Raw genomic sequence first — 17218 nt, forward strand, 5'->3', positions numbered from 1 at the left:
GTTATAGAACCGCCAAGCCTTATTTATGTATACCTTGGAACGAGAATCCAACAAAGTGGAAGGACAGAATTCGAAATAGAGGAAAGGGTTATGAAAGGAAAGAAAGTGATAGGAGGTTTGAACTTACTACTTTGTTAAAAAACATTATCAAAAAAAGGAAACACAGCTACCTAATAGAATCTTTAAAAGCGTGGTACTGTATGGATGTGAAACCGAAAACGACTTCTGGAGTAGATCATTTCTAGAGTCTCACACATTACGAATATTATGAATATTAGAGTACGAGATATTATGAATAGCAAAACACACATAATAGATGAAATCCATGTACAAAGAATGGAGGAACATCGACTCCCAAAGCTGATATTGGAATAGCAACCCCCGGAAAAAAGAAAAAAGGGCAGACCGAAAACCACCTAGATAAGTGGAATCCAAAAAGCCATGTCTAAGAGAGACCTATAATCAGGAGATTGGACAGGTCGGCGTGGCGGGAAAATAGGACCCGGAAGGCGTAGGACGCTATAAACCGGAGTTATACAGGGTGTCCAGAAACTCTACCGACAAACGAAGACAGGAGATTCTTCAGATAATTTTAAGACAATTTAACCCAGTTCTCTTAGTTTTCTAAGGGAGCTAGAGCTCTTTGAAGATGGCGTCTTGTAATTAGTTTTTCTTAAATACCTCCAGAACGCTTCTATTTAGAAAAACGAAAATTGGTAGGTACGCGTATTTATCTTCCAGAGATAAATCGATTCCATCCATTGTGAATATCTAGTACCGGTCATAGGCGTCCGTTTTGGGTAGGGCAACGGATATTTTATCGCATAACTTTTTTGTCTTAAATTTTTAAGCATTTTTGACACTTAATTATTAAATCTTAGGTAATTCTAGTACTAAAAGGTACTCCTACTTTAAGTCGATAAGATATACTGTTTTCTAGAAAAATCGATTTGAAAATTTTTCGTTTTTTTAATTAAAAAAAAAAAAGAATAAAAAGAAATTTAGAAAGACGAAAACTGGTACATTTATTTATATTCCATAGATAAATCGATTTCATTAATTACGAATTTCTAGTACCGGTCATAGGTGTCCGTTTTGGGTAGGTCAACGGTCATTTTATCGCATAACTTTTTTGTCTTTAATTTGTAAGCATTTTTTTACACTACATTATTAAATTATAAGGTATTTAAATACTACAAGTTACTTTTGCTTTAGGTTGGTAAAACACACCGTTCTTTTTTGAAAATTAAAAAAAAATTTTTTCAAATTCAAGAAAGGAAAAATTTTCAAATCGATTTTTCTAGAAAACGGTGTACCCTACCGACTTAAAGCAAGAGTACCTTTTAGTACTAGAATACCTCACAATTTAATAATCCAGTATCAAAAATGCTTAAAAGTTAAAGATAAAAAAATTATGCGAAACAATTCCCGTTATCATACCCAAAACGGACACCTATGACCGGTATTATAATTTCGCAATAGATGGAATCGGTTCATCTCTGGATTCGTACCAATCTTTGTTCTGGATGCGTACCAAATATGCGTACCAATTTTTGTTTTTCTAAATTGAATTGTTCTGGAGGTATTTAAGAAAAATTAATTATATGACGCCATCTTCAAAGAGCTCTAGCTTCCTTAGTAAGCATTTTCGGACTAGGTGAATTGGGTTAAATTGTCTTAAAATTATCCGAGGAATCTCCTGTCTTCATTTTTCGGTAGAGTTTCTGGATACCCTGTATATACCGAATCCCAGAGTTTTTCGCTTTGGAGCAGACTTGCTTTTAGTTATGTTTTTTTGCATAGAGTCTCAGATGTTTGACATTATTTTTGCCTAGTTTCCTCGACTCCTTCGCTTTAGACGATATATGTGTTTCTGCATTTTTCTCCTATTGTTTTTTGGTATAATTACTGTTTGGAATTTACTCGTTTCCTGTCGCTGATAATCGAAATAAACACTAGTGGACTGTATGATACTTGTAATTAATTGAAAGAGGTACAAATTACACAAAATACACTTCTTGGTTCGCGTATTCGTCTGTAGTCTGTTTTCTTGTCTACACTCTTAACAACATTAGTTCCCGAATTCTAGTTTTTAGGTGTCACTGAGGCGCGCGCGGTGTTGCCACCGTTGCCATTTTTTATAAAGGTTAAAAGTCCTAACATAGCCCCCCTTTTGAAGGGCACCTTCAAAAATATATACATAAAATATTGAATAGTAAAATATCTAAATACACAAAAAATAAAACAAACACAAATAATTGTCAATTGTTGATGTCTTCTTGCATTGGTAAAGGACACAAATGTCTTACTGAACGAGTAACTGATCCCTTCATGGTGGTTACTTCTGCTACTCTGGTTTCTCCATCTCTACCTTGACATAACTTAGTGATTCGTCCAGTAATCCATTGACAAGGAGGAACAGAATCATTTTTAATAAGAACCAGGGTTCCTAATCGAATTTTGCTAGCTGGATCCTTCCATTTGTACTGTTGATGTAATTGAGACATATATTGTTTGGAAAATTGACCCCAAAATTGCTGGTACAGCTGCTGCACATGTTGGAATCTGGTTAAGCGACAGCTGGCTATATTGTGAACGTCATACTCTGGCAATGACGTAAGAGGTCTACCAATTAGGAAATGGGAAGGTGTAATAGGAGATAAGTCATTAGGATTATTTGACATGTCAAACAATGGTCGTGAATTTAATATACCTTCTATCTGTACGATAAGGGTGTTAAATTCTTCAAATGTTACATTATTATTAATTAATATTCGTTTCAAATGATGCTTAGTGCTTTTAACAGCTGCTTCCCACAGCCCCCCATGATTAGGTGTATAAGGAGGAATGAAGATCCATTTTATTCGTAGCTCGCTTGTAGCCGTTTCAATAGAATTGTAATTTTTCTGTAAAAAATGTCCTAACTGTTTCAGATAATTGTTGGCTCCTACAAAGGTACTGCCGTTGTCTGAATAAATAGTACTAGGTATACCACGTCGAGCGGTAAATCTTTTTAAACTTGCTAAAAAATTCTCTTTTGTGAGGTCCGACACAACTTCTAAATGGACAGCTTTTGTGCAAAAGCAAATGAATAATGCCAAATAACATTTTAATAGTTTAGCTCCGCGACCCTTTTTACTAAGAATATTAAAAGGACCTGCATAATCTATACCAGTCACATCATATGGAAAATTAGGTTTAATTCGATTATTTGGTAGATTTGACATTGGACTTAAAAAGGGTGTAGGATTAAACTTGAAACAAGTCAAACAATTTTTGACAGTTTGTTTTGCTAAGACACGTCCTGCTATAGGCCAGTAACGTTGTCTTACTGATGCAAGCAATAATTGAGGACCTGGATGAAATAGTTGCTTATGTTTATACTCGAAAATTAACTTAGTAAAATAGTGTTTGGATAACAGAAGAATAGGATGTCTAGTATTGAACGATAAATACGTATTGTTGAGTCTTCCACCTACTCGAAGAATTCCTTTATTATCCAAAAATGGAGTTAATGAAGAAAGTCTATTATTTTTTGGAAGTTGCTTGCCCCTTTTGAAAAAGGATAATTCGTCAGCAAATGACTCTAATTGAGCTTGTTTGACGATACTAATATGGGCTTCATCTAATTCTGCAATAGATAAATTACCCGTACGTTTATTAGATTTATTTCTTAAATTGTAAATGAAACGTAAACAATAGGCTGTTATTCTTTGAAGTGTAATAAAATCTGAGTATCTAGTGATTAAATCTGACAATTGTACTGATATAACTTGAAACACTTTAGAAGTCTTTTTCAACTCTGTCAGTTCTGAAGTTTTTAACTTAAAATCCACATTAGGCCATTCTGACTGTGCCAATTGCAAAAACAGTGGTCCGTTCCACCAAATTGTATTGGAAATTAATTTTTCAGGCATAATACCACGAGATGCAATATCTGCTGGGTTACTTGAACTGTTAACATAATTCCAGGTAAATGTGTTGGACAACGATTGAATTTTGGATACTCGATTAGCAACGAAAACTTGTAATTTACTAGGATCCGTATGAATCCAACTTAGTGCTACCTGAGAATCAGACCACATGAAAATAGGAACATTGACTTGAATGGCTTCTGTTACGGTGTTTATTAGTTGTGCACCTAATAAACAAGCACAGAGTTCTAGTTTCGGAATAGTTACAAGTTTGATTGGTGCAACTTTAGTTTTTGAACACAAGAGATTAATGTGATATTGATTTGAATCATCGATGCTTCGAAGGTAAATGCACGCAGCATATGCAGCTTTTGATGCATCACAAAAACAATGAATATCAAGTAAAGTATTCGAGACAACTTTACGAGGAATAGATATCTGATTAAAAATATTAATATTATTTTGAAATTGTAACCAAGTCTGTTGCAAATCCAAAGGGATTGGAGTGTCCCACGAAATATGAAGAGTCCATAATTGCTGAATGAGCATTTTTGCAATAATAATAGACGGGCTTAACAGACCTAGAGGGTCATATATTTGCGCAATATTCGATAGAATATGTCTTTTAGTAAATGGTTCGTGACTACGTTATTTTTTTTATGTTAAAGGTAAACGAATCAGAAGAATTTAGCCACTGGACACCTAATGTTTTACAACTATCGTGATCTCCCAAATTTAATACTGAATTTGAGACATCGGATTCTTGAAAATCTGTAATTACTTGCTGATCATTTGAAATCCATTTTCTCAGAATAAAATGAGCTGATTTGAGCATATTGTAAATAGATTTGCATCTTTCTTGTAGTTCGCTTAGATCATTAGATCCTGTTAATAAATCATCAACATACATATCATTTAAAATTGTGCTAGAAGCTAATGGAAACTTGTCTAAATTGTCTTCAGCTAATGTTCTGATACATTTAATTGCTAAATAAGGTGCTGATCTAGTGCCATATGTGACAGTATTCAGTTGATAAATAGAAAATTCTTCATTATTATTTTCACGCCAAAGAATTTGTTGTAAATATTTATGTTCTGGATGTATGAGTATCTGTCTGTACATTTTAGAAATATCTGCTGATACAACATATTTATAAATTCTGAATCTTAGCAAAATGTTTAAAATATCGTTTTGCACTTTAGGACCTACATATTGAAGGTCATTAAGAGAATATCCTGATGAGCTCTGGCAGCTTCCATCAAAGACAGTTCTAAGTTTTGTAGTTACACTAGACTCTTTTAATATACCATGATGTGGTAAAAAATAGGAATGTTCTGAATTAATAGAAATTTTACTCATATGACCTAGGTTTTCATATTCATGAATAAATTCAAAATAGAGTTGTTTAAAATAGGAATTGGAGAATTTTGATTCTAATGACTTAAATCTTTTAATAGCTGTTTGCTTTGAATCACCTAATAGACTAGGAGAATATTTTAATGGTAATTTTACCACGAATTGTCCATTCTCATTACGAGATGTGTCTTGTTTAAATAAAGATTCGCAAATGAGATCGTCTTGAGACAGAAATTCATTCTTGGTTTGAACATCCTCTAGTTCCCAAAACTTTTTTAATTGATCATCCTCAGGGATGTGTACTTCAACAAAATTGCATACATATTTATCTGAATTAATTGGAACTGTACCTGTTACAACCCAACCTAAATGAGTATTGATTAGTAATGGAAGATTTTTACCTAATGATATTTTATCTTGCAATATAAGATCCCAAAAAATGTGAGCGCCTAATAACAAGTCAATTTCTTTAGGACAATTGAATTCTGGATCTGCTAAATTAATATTGTGAGGTAATCGAATATTATTCATATCAATAGGATAAGCAGGTAATCTACTTGATATAACGGGTACTACAAGACATGATATACTAGAATTGAAATCTAAAAATTGTGAAGATATTTTTAATGAACATTTTTTACTAATGTTAGAAGAACGCTGACTAATACCAGTAATTGAACAGTTTGTATCAGTTAATTGTAGTTTTAATTTATTGCAAAAGCGTTCGGTGATTAAATTCATTTGTGCACCGCAATCAAGTAATGCTCGGCACTTATGAAACTTACCATCTTGGTCTTTAATATTACACATAACTGTAGCTAGTAAAACTTGACTCTCATTTTTTGCAAAATTTATACTTATTTGCTGTTCTACACCATCATTTCTATGACCAAAAGTACTAGGTGAACTTACTTGATGATTAGTGTCACGAATTGAAACTTCTGCATAATCTTTATGAAGCAACGTGTTATGTTTGTGAGTCTTACAAACAGGACATGGACCAAATTTACAATTTCTCTTATCATGACCACTTAATAAACAATTTTCGCATAATTTAAGTTTTCTAACTTCCCGAAACCTCTCTTCGACTGATAACGCTTTAAAGGTGGGACATTTATAAATTGAATGTTCCTTTCTACAAAAATTACATCGGTTTTTAACCGCAAAGTGCACTAGATTGTTAGATCTGTTATGATACTTATTTGAACTTGAAGACTGTGATTTAGCCGTTTGAGATTCATCCAAACTTTGTAGTATGTCCGTCTTATTTTTTAAAAAATTGATAAAATGTTCTAAAGTAGGCAAATCGTTTGCAACCTTAGTTTCTTTCCATTCGCGTATAGTATTTTTCTGGAACTTGTTGATTAAGATATGTATCATAAATGAATCATATAACTTTTCTTTTGGTACGTCTATACCTTCCAAGGAAGTTAAATGTTTGGATATCTCGTCTAACATATTTCGAAAACTAGCATAATTATAATTATCTTTTTGCATCATGGTTAAATTTAGTAATGATTTAAAGTGGCTGTCTATTAAAAACTGTTTTTTATCGAACCTATCGCATAATAAATCCCAGGCTTTCTGAAATGGTTGATCTACGCTCTCTAAACCTTCAATACAACTGGCTGCGTACCCTTGCAAGGAAGCCTTCAAGAAATGAAACTTCTGCCCATCACTAAGGGATGCATTATTCGCAATGGTCGCATTGAAGCTATTTTTGAAACTAACCCAAAATTGAAACTCCCCAGAGAACGTTTGCAATTTTATTCTCGGTAATAGGACATTTTGCAGGGGATCACTCACTGCTTTAAATTCACTAGATTGACCTAATTGACCGTATTGTACGTTATTACTGTTTACCGCTACCGGTCTTAAAATGGTTTTTAAATATGCTTGTGCCGCATAAAATCGATTTTCAAACTCCTCTCTTTCTGAATAGTGCTCCGGTAATTGACCCTCAGAACATTTCTTTTCTATCTCTGTTTGAACTATATCAAAATCATTTAATAAGTTTATATGATTATCATATCTAAATTGAACATCTTGAATATCAAAGTCACCCTTGTCTTTTGTTTTAGTAATGAATTTCTCTAGCAAAGTTAACTTTTGTTTATTTGTTCCACGAAGTCTAACTAAATCTTTTAAATCGTCTACTACTACTACTTCATTTGAGGTCGCCATCTTAGTAAATAAAATTGATAAACTCGACAAATGGGTACTTATAATTTAACTATGGATTATTATTGAAATTAAATATGAAAACACATATATAATTGTACACAAATATCGCAAACAGAAGGTAATATCATTTAACTAGATTGATATTGATAGAATTGCATAAAATCGTTTATAATTATTGTCAAATAAACCAACGAATTATAAAATTATCGGTTAAGAATGAAATATGTAAAAATGGAAGGATCTGACCTTTATTTGCAGTGGTCCTGATGAATAGCTGTCGCTTGTCGCGTACCTTGCTGTACGTACTTCTATTTCGCTGAATTGGGCCACTGGAAATGACACTAGAACTTGGAACTATTAACTTGGTTAGCGTCTACTAGTTTTTGGCGCTAATATTGCCTCATGCCGGCTAATAGATAATAAATTCGGCTCTTTTGACCAAAATGTTTGGAATTTACTCGTTTCCTGTCGCTGATAATCGAAATAAACACTAGTGGACTGTATGATACTTGTAATTAATTGAAAGAGGTACAAATTACACAAAATACACTTCTTGGTTCGCGTATTCGTCTGTAGTCTGTTTTCTTGTCTACACTCTTAACAACATTAGTTCCCGAATTCTAGTTTTTAGGTGTCACTGAGGCGCGCGCGGTGTTGCCACCGTTGCCATTTTTTATAAAGGTTAAAAGTCCTAACAATTACCTTGTTTTGTTATCTTGCATATTTTCAACTTTTATCTTTGTGGTATATACTGAAATTTGATAAAATTTACTAATATGGGTTTTAGATAGTTTACTATTTAAATTTTAAATAGAACAAGAAGAAACATATTAAATGATCAAGCTATCCATTATTTTACTAAAAATTAATTAAGGATAAGAAGTATGTGGAAAATCTCTGTTTTATTTAAAATACTTTTGTTTCATCCTATAAGATATCTATATATATAAAAGAAAGTCGAGTTATGTTAGTTACACTGATAATAACTCGAGAACGGCTCATCAGATTGTTATGAAATTTTACACGTGTATTCTACCGGACTGGGAATAGGCATAACTCTGAATTCATGCCCGTACGTCATAAGGGGGCTTGCCCCCCCTGATATATTTTTTTAATTTTTTGACAAACCGTTTTTTCTTAATTTTGTATGATGTAGAAGCAAAAGATACATACAATCCTAAATTTTCACTTTTTTATCTTCAACCGTTATTTTTTAATAGCCATTTAAATATTTTACATCTATATTAAAAGAAAGTCGAGTTATGTTAGTTACACTGATAATAACTCGAGAACGGCTCATCAGATTGTTATGAAATTTTACACGTGTATTCTACCGGACTGGGAATAGGCATAACTCTGAATTCATGCCCGTACGTCATAAGGGGGCTTGCCCCCATGATATATTTTTTTAATTTTTTGACAAACCGTTTTTTCTTAATTTTGTATGATGTAGAAGCAAAAGATACATACAATCCTAAATTTTCACTTTTTTATCTTCAACCGTTATTTTTTAATAGCCATTTAAATATTTTACATCTATATATATATAAAAGAAAGTCGAGTTATGTTAGTTACACTTTGTTAGTTTGTTGCCATACTCCTCCGAAACGAATTGACCGATTTTCATGAAATTTGGCAGGTAGATTCCCTGCTGAATTCCGAACAAAACGCTGCTATTTTTTCTTCTCTAGCGCAGTCCGTTTCCGCAATAGCGAACCGTAAGCCGTAGCAAAATTCTGAGCACAGAAGAAGAACGAATGGGAAATTTCATAAAAGAAAACTGCAATAGATTAACTTTTGGACTCAAATTGGATAAAATATGAATTTTTTAATTTTACGAATTTTCAAAAAATCTTGCTTTCGCGTGGGCAAACCATCCAGTTTATTTATGTTTAGTAGATGAACTAACGAAAAATATCATGTACACTATTGCATGTATTAAATGATTGATAATATTTTTTGTTATTGTGATAATTAATTAATATTTAGAATTTTAACCTTTAACTACCCGCACATCAAAATATAACATAACTACACGCGTGGCGTTCTTTATACGCCACAAGAAAATATACTTAAAAACAGCGGATTTGTTTTTTTTTTGAAAAATTACACTTATTTGTTTGTTATAAACCTTACTCGGCGTCAGCGGATACTTGGAGTTCCTTCTCAGTAAGCAAATTGGGATATATAACTGGAATCTGATTCCATGATAAATAAAATTGCTAATAATATTTTTTTGAAACGATATTTTTTACCTGAGAAAAAGTATTGTTTATAAAGAAAAATATATTTGTGCCATAATGACTAAAAAACATTTGAAATATGTACTTATATTACTAATTGTATTACTATAATTGTGGCGTATGTTATCCACCACCGGAAACAACAAATAATAAATTGTTAATTAGGATCTTCCTAGAATGCCGATTATAACGAAACTAAATCCAGTGTAAAGCACATTCCAGTGATAGGTTAGATAAATAAACAAAGACAAAAATTAAATTTTTAAATTCATTTGTAGTAGAATTCTTATATGTGGCGTACAAAAATACGCCAGCGCGTGTAGTTAAAGTTTAAGGTATGAATTAAAATAATAAAATTTATTTTACTTTAAAACCTAAACAGTTTTTCCATTCTCTTAGGCCAAAAATATTTTGCTACCTACTACATTCTCATATTTTGACGTTTATTTGTGTCAGTCGAAATGATTTGTAAATTTTAAGGTTAATGCCCCTTAATGCTAACAACCATATTGTCATCGAGAAAACTCAGTTGCCTCAGTTATCTCAATATAATACAATGTATGTATTTATGTATCTAAATCTATATATTGTATGTTCCCTATGTCCAGCTGAACGATTTACGTACTGTATACGTGGAATATCATATAATTTGTCATATTATGTATCTTTCTTATGTATTGTACCCTCGGAGATCGCTGGGAAAATTTAGACTCAAAATAACAAAATCCAGTTTGGCAACACTGTGTGAATGTTGATAGTATCATATCCCTTTTAAGATAAACAGAACTGTAATGTAGTCCAGACAAATTAATATATTTTTGGCCAGCAAAAATGAGATTTTTCAACCAAATACTGTCTCAAATATGATGTGCAAAATAATTTTTAATTGTTTTCCACTCATTAAATCGTTATCGTCCAGTTATTGTCTTAATTATTTTAACTTTTAATAAGTGTCGACTAATTCTGAATGATTAATAAGTTAAAAAGGGGTAGTTCCCTGGATTGGCTGTATACCTTATAGTTAAACAAACTGGAACATGAAGTAAAAACCACTTCTATGTAAAAGGTATATTTACTAAAATTTTTTTTTTTTTTTTTTTTTTTAGAATCCCAATGGATTCAATAAAATGAGTTCATCAGAACGTTTTCAAACCTATCGGTCCATCATCAGTGATTTGAATACTTGCAAAATAGCCCCAGAACCAAACAATGGTTGTGATTATAAATAAATCTACATTATGTTGAAATAAATTTAAAATGGCTAAACGCCGATGTTAAAGGATTAAACCTCTGGGAACATGGTGAAACTCTACCCGAGGACCCAATCAACCATCTTCGGTCAACGATGACTACTAAGTCTTATGACAACGATGACTTAGTAGTCATCGTTGACCGAAGATGGTTGATTGGGTCCTCGGGTAGAGTTTCACCATGTTCCCAGAGGTTTAATCCTTTAACATCGGCGTTTAGCCATTTTAAATTTATTTCAACATAATGTAGATTTATTTATAATCACAACCATTGTTTGGTTCTGGGGCTATTTTGCAAGTATTCAAATCACTGATGATGGACCGATAGGTTTGAAAACGTTCTGATGAACTCATTTTATTGAATCCATTGGGATTCTAAAAATTTTTAGTAAATATACCTTTTACATAGAAGTGGTTTTTACTTCATGTTCCAGTTTGATTAATAAGTTGTTAAAACATTTTATCTGTAGCGGCTTCTGGAATGCCTTAAAACTATCGGATTTAATTCGACCATACTTACAAATTTTGCATAAAATATTTGGACATATAATTTTCTTTTTTATTCGAGGAAATTGCATTTCGATCAATTTTCATGCCTAGAAATTCATTTTCGAGCAGTTGATTTTGAGTAATTGATTTTTAGCCATTACGTTCAAGCAACTGATCTATAATCAAAATTATGACAGATTATCTAATTATGACACACTATCTAAGGTGCAACGAAGTTCACCGGGTCAGCTAGTTTCTTAATAAATGACAAAACTTACTGTACAATCTGATAGTCCCGTCCGTCTCCCCTCTGGGATTCTTCGCGACGCATTTGTAGGTCCCATAGTCACTTTGCTGAATGTTGTTAATGGTGAGTTTCATGTGGGTTTTATATGAAGGATAGCCGACGCTGTTTTCTGTGCGATACTTCCTTGAATCGTGTATCATATTCTGGCCGTCTTCCCGGGTCCAGTAGTTTAGAGAACTTGGATTTGCCTCCGTGAAACACTCGAGGGTCACGGCGTAGTTTAAAGGAACTCCTACCAGCTGATGGGGAATCCATAACATTGGAGGAACTGGAAAAAATAGAAGTAACATAATAAAAGTAATACACTGCGCGCCAAAATTAACACATAATTTTAAAAACCCTGGTAAATCAAATAATTTTAATGTTTCGATTTTTGTGATAATATATTCATGTTACCTCCGGTATATTGTAAAATTTATCGAAAGAACGGTAAAAAACGCTGACGTTTTTAACATTTTTTGCAAAAAAATTAAAAACTTGCTAGTTGTGCTTCATTTTAATTCGAATTCAGTTGGGTTGGAATACATTGTGCGAACGTTTAAAGGCATTTTTCAAGTTTATTAAGTGTTTTTTCCTTTGAAATTCACCACCAGCAGCAATCGAGATTTGTCAGAAAGTGACTGTATTAGAATCGTTACTCTTCGCCAAGAAGGATACAGTAAAGTGGAACTCGCTGAACGTTTTAACGTCACTCAGTCAACCATTTCAAGACTGTTAACACGTTTTTCTGTTACTGGAAGTAACTCGAGAAGACCCGTGTTGAGCTGCCCCCCCCCACTTGTAAAAATTAAAAAACAAATAGCCCTGATTTATAAGCTATTTATGAGCTTTCATATTCCGCAAGCTAAAAATTTTGAGCTCGTTCCACTGAGCAGGAATTTAATACTTTAGTGGGGGGGGGGGGGGGGCTGAGTACTTAAAAATAGGAATATTGAATCGGTTTTTGCGGCAGAATTACGAGCTATTTATGAGCTCTTGAAATTATATAGTTTCGATTTGTGAGCTCATCCCCTTCACCCCCAAACAACCCTTTAATTGATTTAACTTAAGAGAAAAATGCTGAGAAAACTTAAAATATATCGTACTGCGGATATAATTCCTATAGCTTATATACTCTAAGAATAAACTATTAAATCACGTGCATTTAGATTATTGAGCTATAACCCCTTCGCAAGAAAACCACCCTATCTTCCCGGCTTAAGAGAAAGTTGTACTTAAAATGCATTAAATTATTTATTTGGCGACTACATATCATTTAATAATTTTAAGCTTCCAAATTACGCGCATTTAGATCAGTAAATTGCAATTTATTTTGTATAGTGCAGTCACTGAAGGTAAAAATCAACGATTACCTTCAATTTCGGTGAACCTTCATCGGTTTTCACGAAAATTGGTCAGTGGTTAGAGGATACCTCAAGAAACAAAGGTGACATGGTACCACCTTGCGCCTTTACCCTGAGGGTGGATACCGCCCCTTCTCGGAGGTGAAAATTATTTTATAAAAAATAACTGCACAAATCTATAAAAGAACAAATTATAAGCAAAATTTATTATATAAAGTTATTAAAATAAGTCAATACTTTTTAAGTTATTCAAGATCAAAAATTTTAATTATTCGTGAAAAAAATGCATGTTTTGAAGCGGTTTTTCGTAAATCACTTAAAAACTTTAAGTTTTTACAAAAAAGTTAATATTAGTTTAATTCGTATAGCTTATATTCTAAGAGTAAACTTTTAAATCACGCGCCTTTCGATTATTGAGTTACAACCCCTTAGCAAGAAAATCATCCCATATTCCCGGCTTAAGAGAGAGTTGTATTTAAAATAATTTAAATTAATTATTTGGCGACTAGATATAGTTTAATAATTTATGAGCTCGCATTATATAAGCATTTCAATTATTGAATTGCCATTTTCTTTCTATAGTGCAGTCACTGAAGGTAAAAATCAACTATGACCTTCGATTTCGGCAAATCTCCATCCATTTTCACGAAAATTGGTGAGCGGATAGAGGATACGTCAAGAAAGAAAATTAACAATAACAACTTAGCCGGGGGTATATGTCACCGCTTCTCGGGGGTGAAAATTACTTTATTAAAAATAACCCCACAAATCAAGAGAGGGACAAATTCTAAACAACTAAAATTTGTTATATAATGTTATTAAAATAAATCAATACTTTTTGAGTTATTAAATATCAAATATTTTAATTTTTGTGAAAGAAAATGCATGCTTTAAAGCGACTTTTCATAAATAACTTAAAAACTGTAAGTTTTTACAAAAAACTTTTCATCACTAAAATTTAATCGTGACCTATTTAGGGTCTCTTGCGTTGTAATAAATGCAATTATAAGTATTATTATTATTCTTATTTATAATCATAATAATACTTGCAATTGCATTTATTACAACGCAAGAGACCCTAAAGAGGTTCCGATTAAACTCCGGTTAACTAACCGGCTGTCAACCGAAACATAAAGTACCGGCTTAATCTTTCAAATACTTTATTTTTTAGGATAATAGGTTAAAGGGCTCCAGTTACATTGTTCTCGTAGTAAAATTTAGGCTTAAACGTTTCTATCTTCGTTATTTTGATTCATGCATAAATCAAAAGACCAGTAAAATCTTTGCTAATAAAAAAAAACTCAAATTTCGTTATCTATCATTTTTTACGTCAATCGAGTATTGTTGGAGTTATTATTTTAAATATGATCTAAAAAAATAAAGTATTTGAAAGATTAAATGTAATACAGTTTTATAGCTGTATACTTTATAAGTATAAAATTTTGATGCTATCAACTTTTTCTGGAGCTCATTTTTGATAGATATTTCTACGTACTTTGACAAGCATTTAGTACCTAAGTGTTATAAAATGCATCTCTTTCCCGTTATTTAAGCTTGCATCCTTAGATTTGAACAGTCGCAGAAAAAAATATACATTTAATTACCAATAACTTACTTTAAATTAACATTAAAGGGTTTTTCAAGTAAGCAATTTATTATAATTTTTAGTAGCTTTTTGTAAAAACTTACAGTTTTTGAGTTATTTATGAAAAATCGCTTTAAAGCATGCATTTTCTTTCACAAAAATTAAAATATTTTATCTTTAATAACTCAAAAAGTATTGATTTATTTTAATAACATTATATAACAAATTTTGTTTACAAGTTGTCCATCTCTCGATTTGTGGGGTTATTTTTAATAAAGTAATTTTCACCCCCGAGAAGGAGTGACATATACCACAGGCTAAAACCGCAAGTTGTTATTGTCAATTCGTGAACATGAATAGAGATTTACCGAAATCGAAGGTCATAGTTGATTTTTACCTTCAGTGCCTGCACTATAGAGAAAGAAAATGGCAATTCAATAATTGAGATGCGTATATTTTGCGACCTCATAAATTATTAAACGATATGTAGTCGCCAAATATTTAATTTAAATTATTTTAAGTAGGTACAACTCTCTCTTAAGCCTGGAATACGGGATGGTTTTCTTGCGAATGGGTTGTAGGTATATAATCGAAAGGCGCGTGATTTAAGAGTTTATTCTTAGAATATAAGCTATACGAATTAAACTACTATTAACTTTTTTGTAAAAACTTACAGTTTTTCAGTGATTTACGAAAAACCGCTTCAAAACATGCATTTTTTTCACGAATAATTAAAATCTTTGATCTTTAATAACTTAAAAAGTATTCACTTATTTTAATAACTTTACATAATAAATTTTGATTTTAATTTGTTCTTTTATTGATTTGTGCAGTTATTTTTTATAAAATAATTTTCACCACCGAGAAGGGGCGGTATCCACCCCCAGGGTAAAGGCGCAAGGTGGTACCATGTCGCCTTTGTTTCTTGACGTATCCTCTAACCACTGACCAATTTTCGTGAAAATCGATGAAGGTTCACCGAATTTGAAGGTAATCGTTGATTTTTACCTTCAGTGACTGCACTATACAAAATAAATTGCAATTTAATGATCTAAATACGCGTAATTTGGAAGCTTATACATTATTAATTGATATGTAGTCGCCAAATAATTAATTTAATGCATTTTAAGTACAACTTTCTCTTAAGCCGAGAAGATAGGGTGGTTTTCTTGCGAAGGGGTTGTAGCTCAATAATCGAAATGCACGTGATTTAATAGTTTATTCTTAGAGTATATAAGCTATAGGAATTATATCCGCAATACGATATATTTTAAGTCTTCTCAGCATTTTTCTCTTAAGTTAAATCAATTAAAGGGTTGTTTGGGGGTGAAGGGGATGAGCTCAAAAATCGAAACTGTATAATTTCAAGAGCTCATACATAGCTCGTAATTCTGCCGCAAAAACCGATTTAATATTCCTATTTTAAAGTAGTGGGGGGGGGGGCTGACTTAGCCCCCCAATAAAGTATTAAATTCCTGCTCAGTGGAACGAGCTCAAAATTTTTAGTTCGCGGAATATGAAAGCTCATAAATAGCTCATAAATCAGGGCTATTTGTTTTTTGATTTTTGCAAGTGGGGGGCCAGCTCAACACGGGTCTCGAGAAGACCCGGTCAAGGCAGTAGAAGGGTTACAACTCCTAAACAAGACCGGTTTTTGACACTTCGTACACTGAGACAAAGGTTTGTTACCAGTAGTTCTCTACAAAATGAATTTTTGGATCGTTATAACTTTAGAATCAGCCAAGATACGATTAGAAGGAGACTTGCCGAAAACGATTTACGCCCTAGAAGGGCATTCACTGGCCCATAGTTGACCAGGGACCATAGAAGGCAAATATTGCATTTTACACGTCAACATGTTGTTTGGAATAATGATGATTGGGAGAGCATATTGCTTACCGATGAATCCAGGTAATGTCTTTTTTTATATGACAGGTGGAACAGAGTGTATAGAAGTCCTGGGGAACGCTATGCACAGTGTAACACCGTAGGGACTGTACAGTATGGTGCCGGCTCGATTATGGTGTGGGGTGGGGTTAATTTGGAGGCTCGTACAGAGTTAGTTAGAATAGATCGCGAGCGGCTTACATCACACAGGTAGCGTTGTTTCACATTATAAGAATTTTGACCGTACGATGGTTGAAATTTACATAGTGGCTCGAGCAATCATATGAAATCTTTTTCCCTTCACCGAACGTTTCAAGCAGTAAAGGGAGAAATATTCCATATGATTGATCGAGCCACTATGTAGATTTTAACCATCGCACGGTCAAAATTCTTATAATGTGAAACAGCGCGTATATTAAAGACATTTTAGAAGAGTATGTCGTGCCATTTGCACCATTTATTGGGAATAATTTCTTGCTTCAGCAAGATAATACCAGGCCTCACATGGCAAGAATTGTGCAGCAATATCGTCAGCAGTTTGGGTTCCTGTCATGGATTGGTCTGCGAGAAGTCCTGACCTCAATCCAATAGAACATGTTTGAGACATCATAGGCAGACGACTACGACAACTTCCTAATACACCAAACACATTAGACGAA

At 32.8% G+C, this 17218-nt stretch overlaps 1 protein-coding gene across 1 annotated transcript in view; it reads right to left on the reverse strand.

Moving 5' to 3' along the window:
- LOC126878576 (lachesin-like) overlaps positions 1 to 17218 on the reverse strand; it is a 642328-nt gene that overhangs the window by 31111 nt on the left and 593999 nt on the right. Inside the window, exon 7 of the mRNA XM_050641374.1 lies at positions 11716 to 12012. Within this exon, the coding sequence (XP_050497331.1) occupies positions 11716 to 12012 (297 nt within the window). The remainder of the gene's footprint in view (positions 1 to 11715; positions 12013 to 17218) is intronic.

The sequence above is a fragment of the Diabrotica virgifera genome, chromosome 10 (assembly GCF_917563875.1).
Source record: "Diabrotica virgifera virgifera chromosome 10, PGI_DIABVI_V3a".
NCBI classification, from domain to species: domain Eukaryota; kingdom Metazoa; phylum Arthropoda; class Insecta; order Coleoptera; family Chrysomelidae; genus Diabrotica; species Diabrotica virgifera.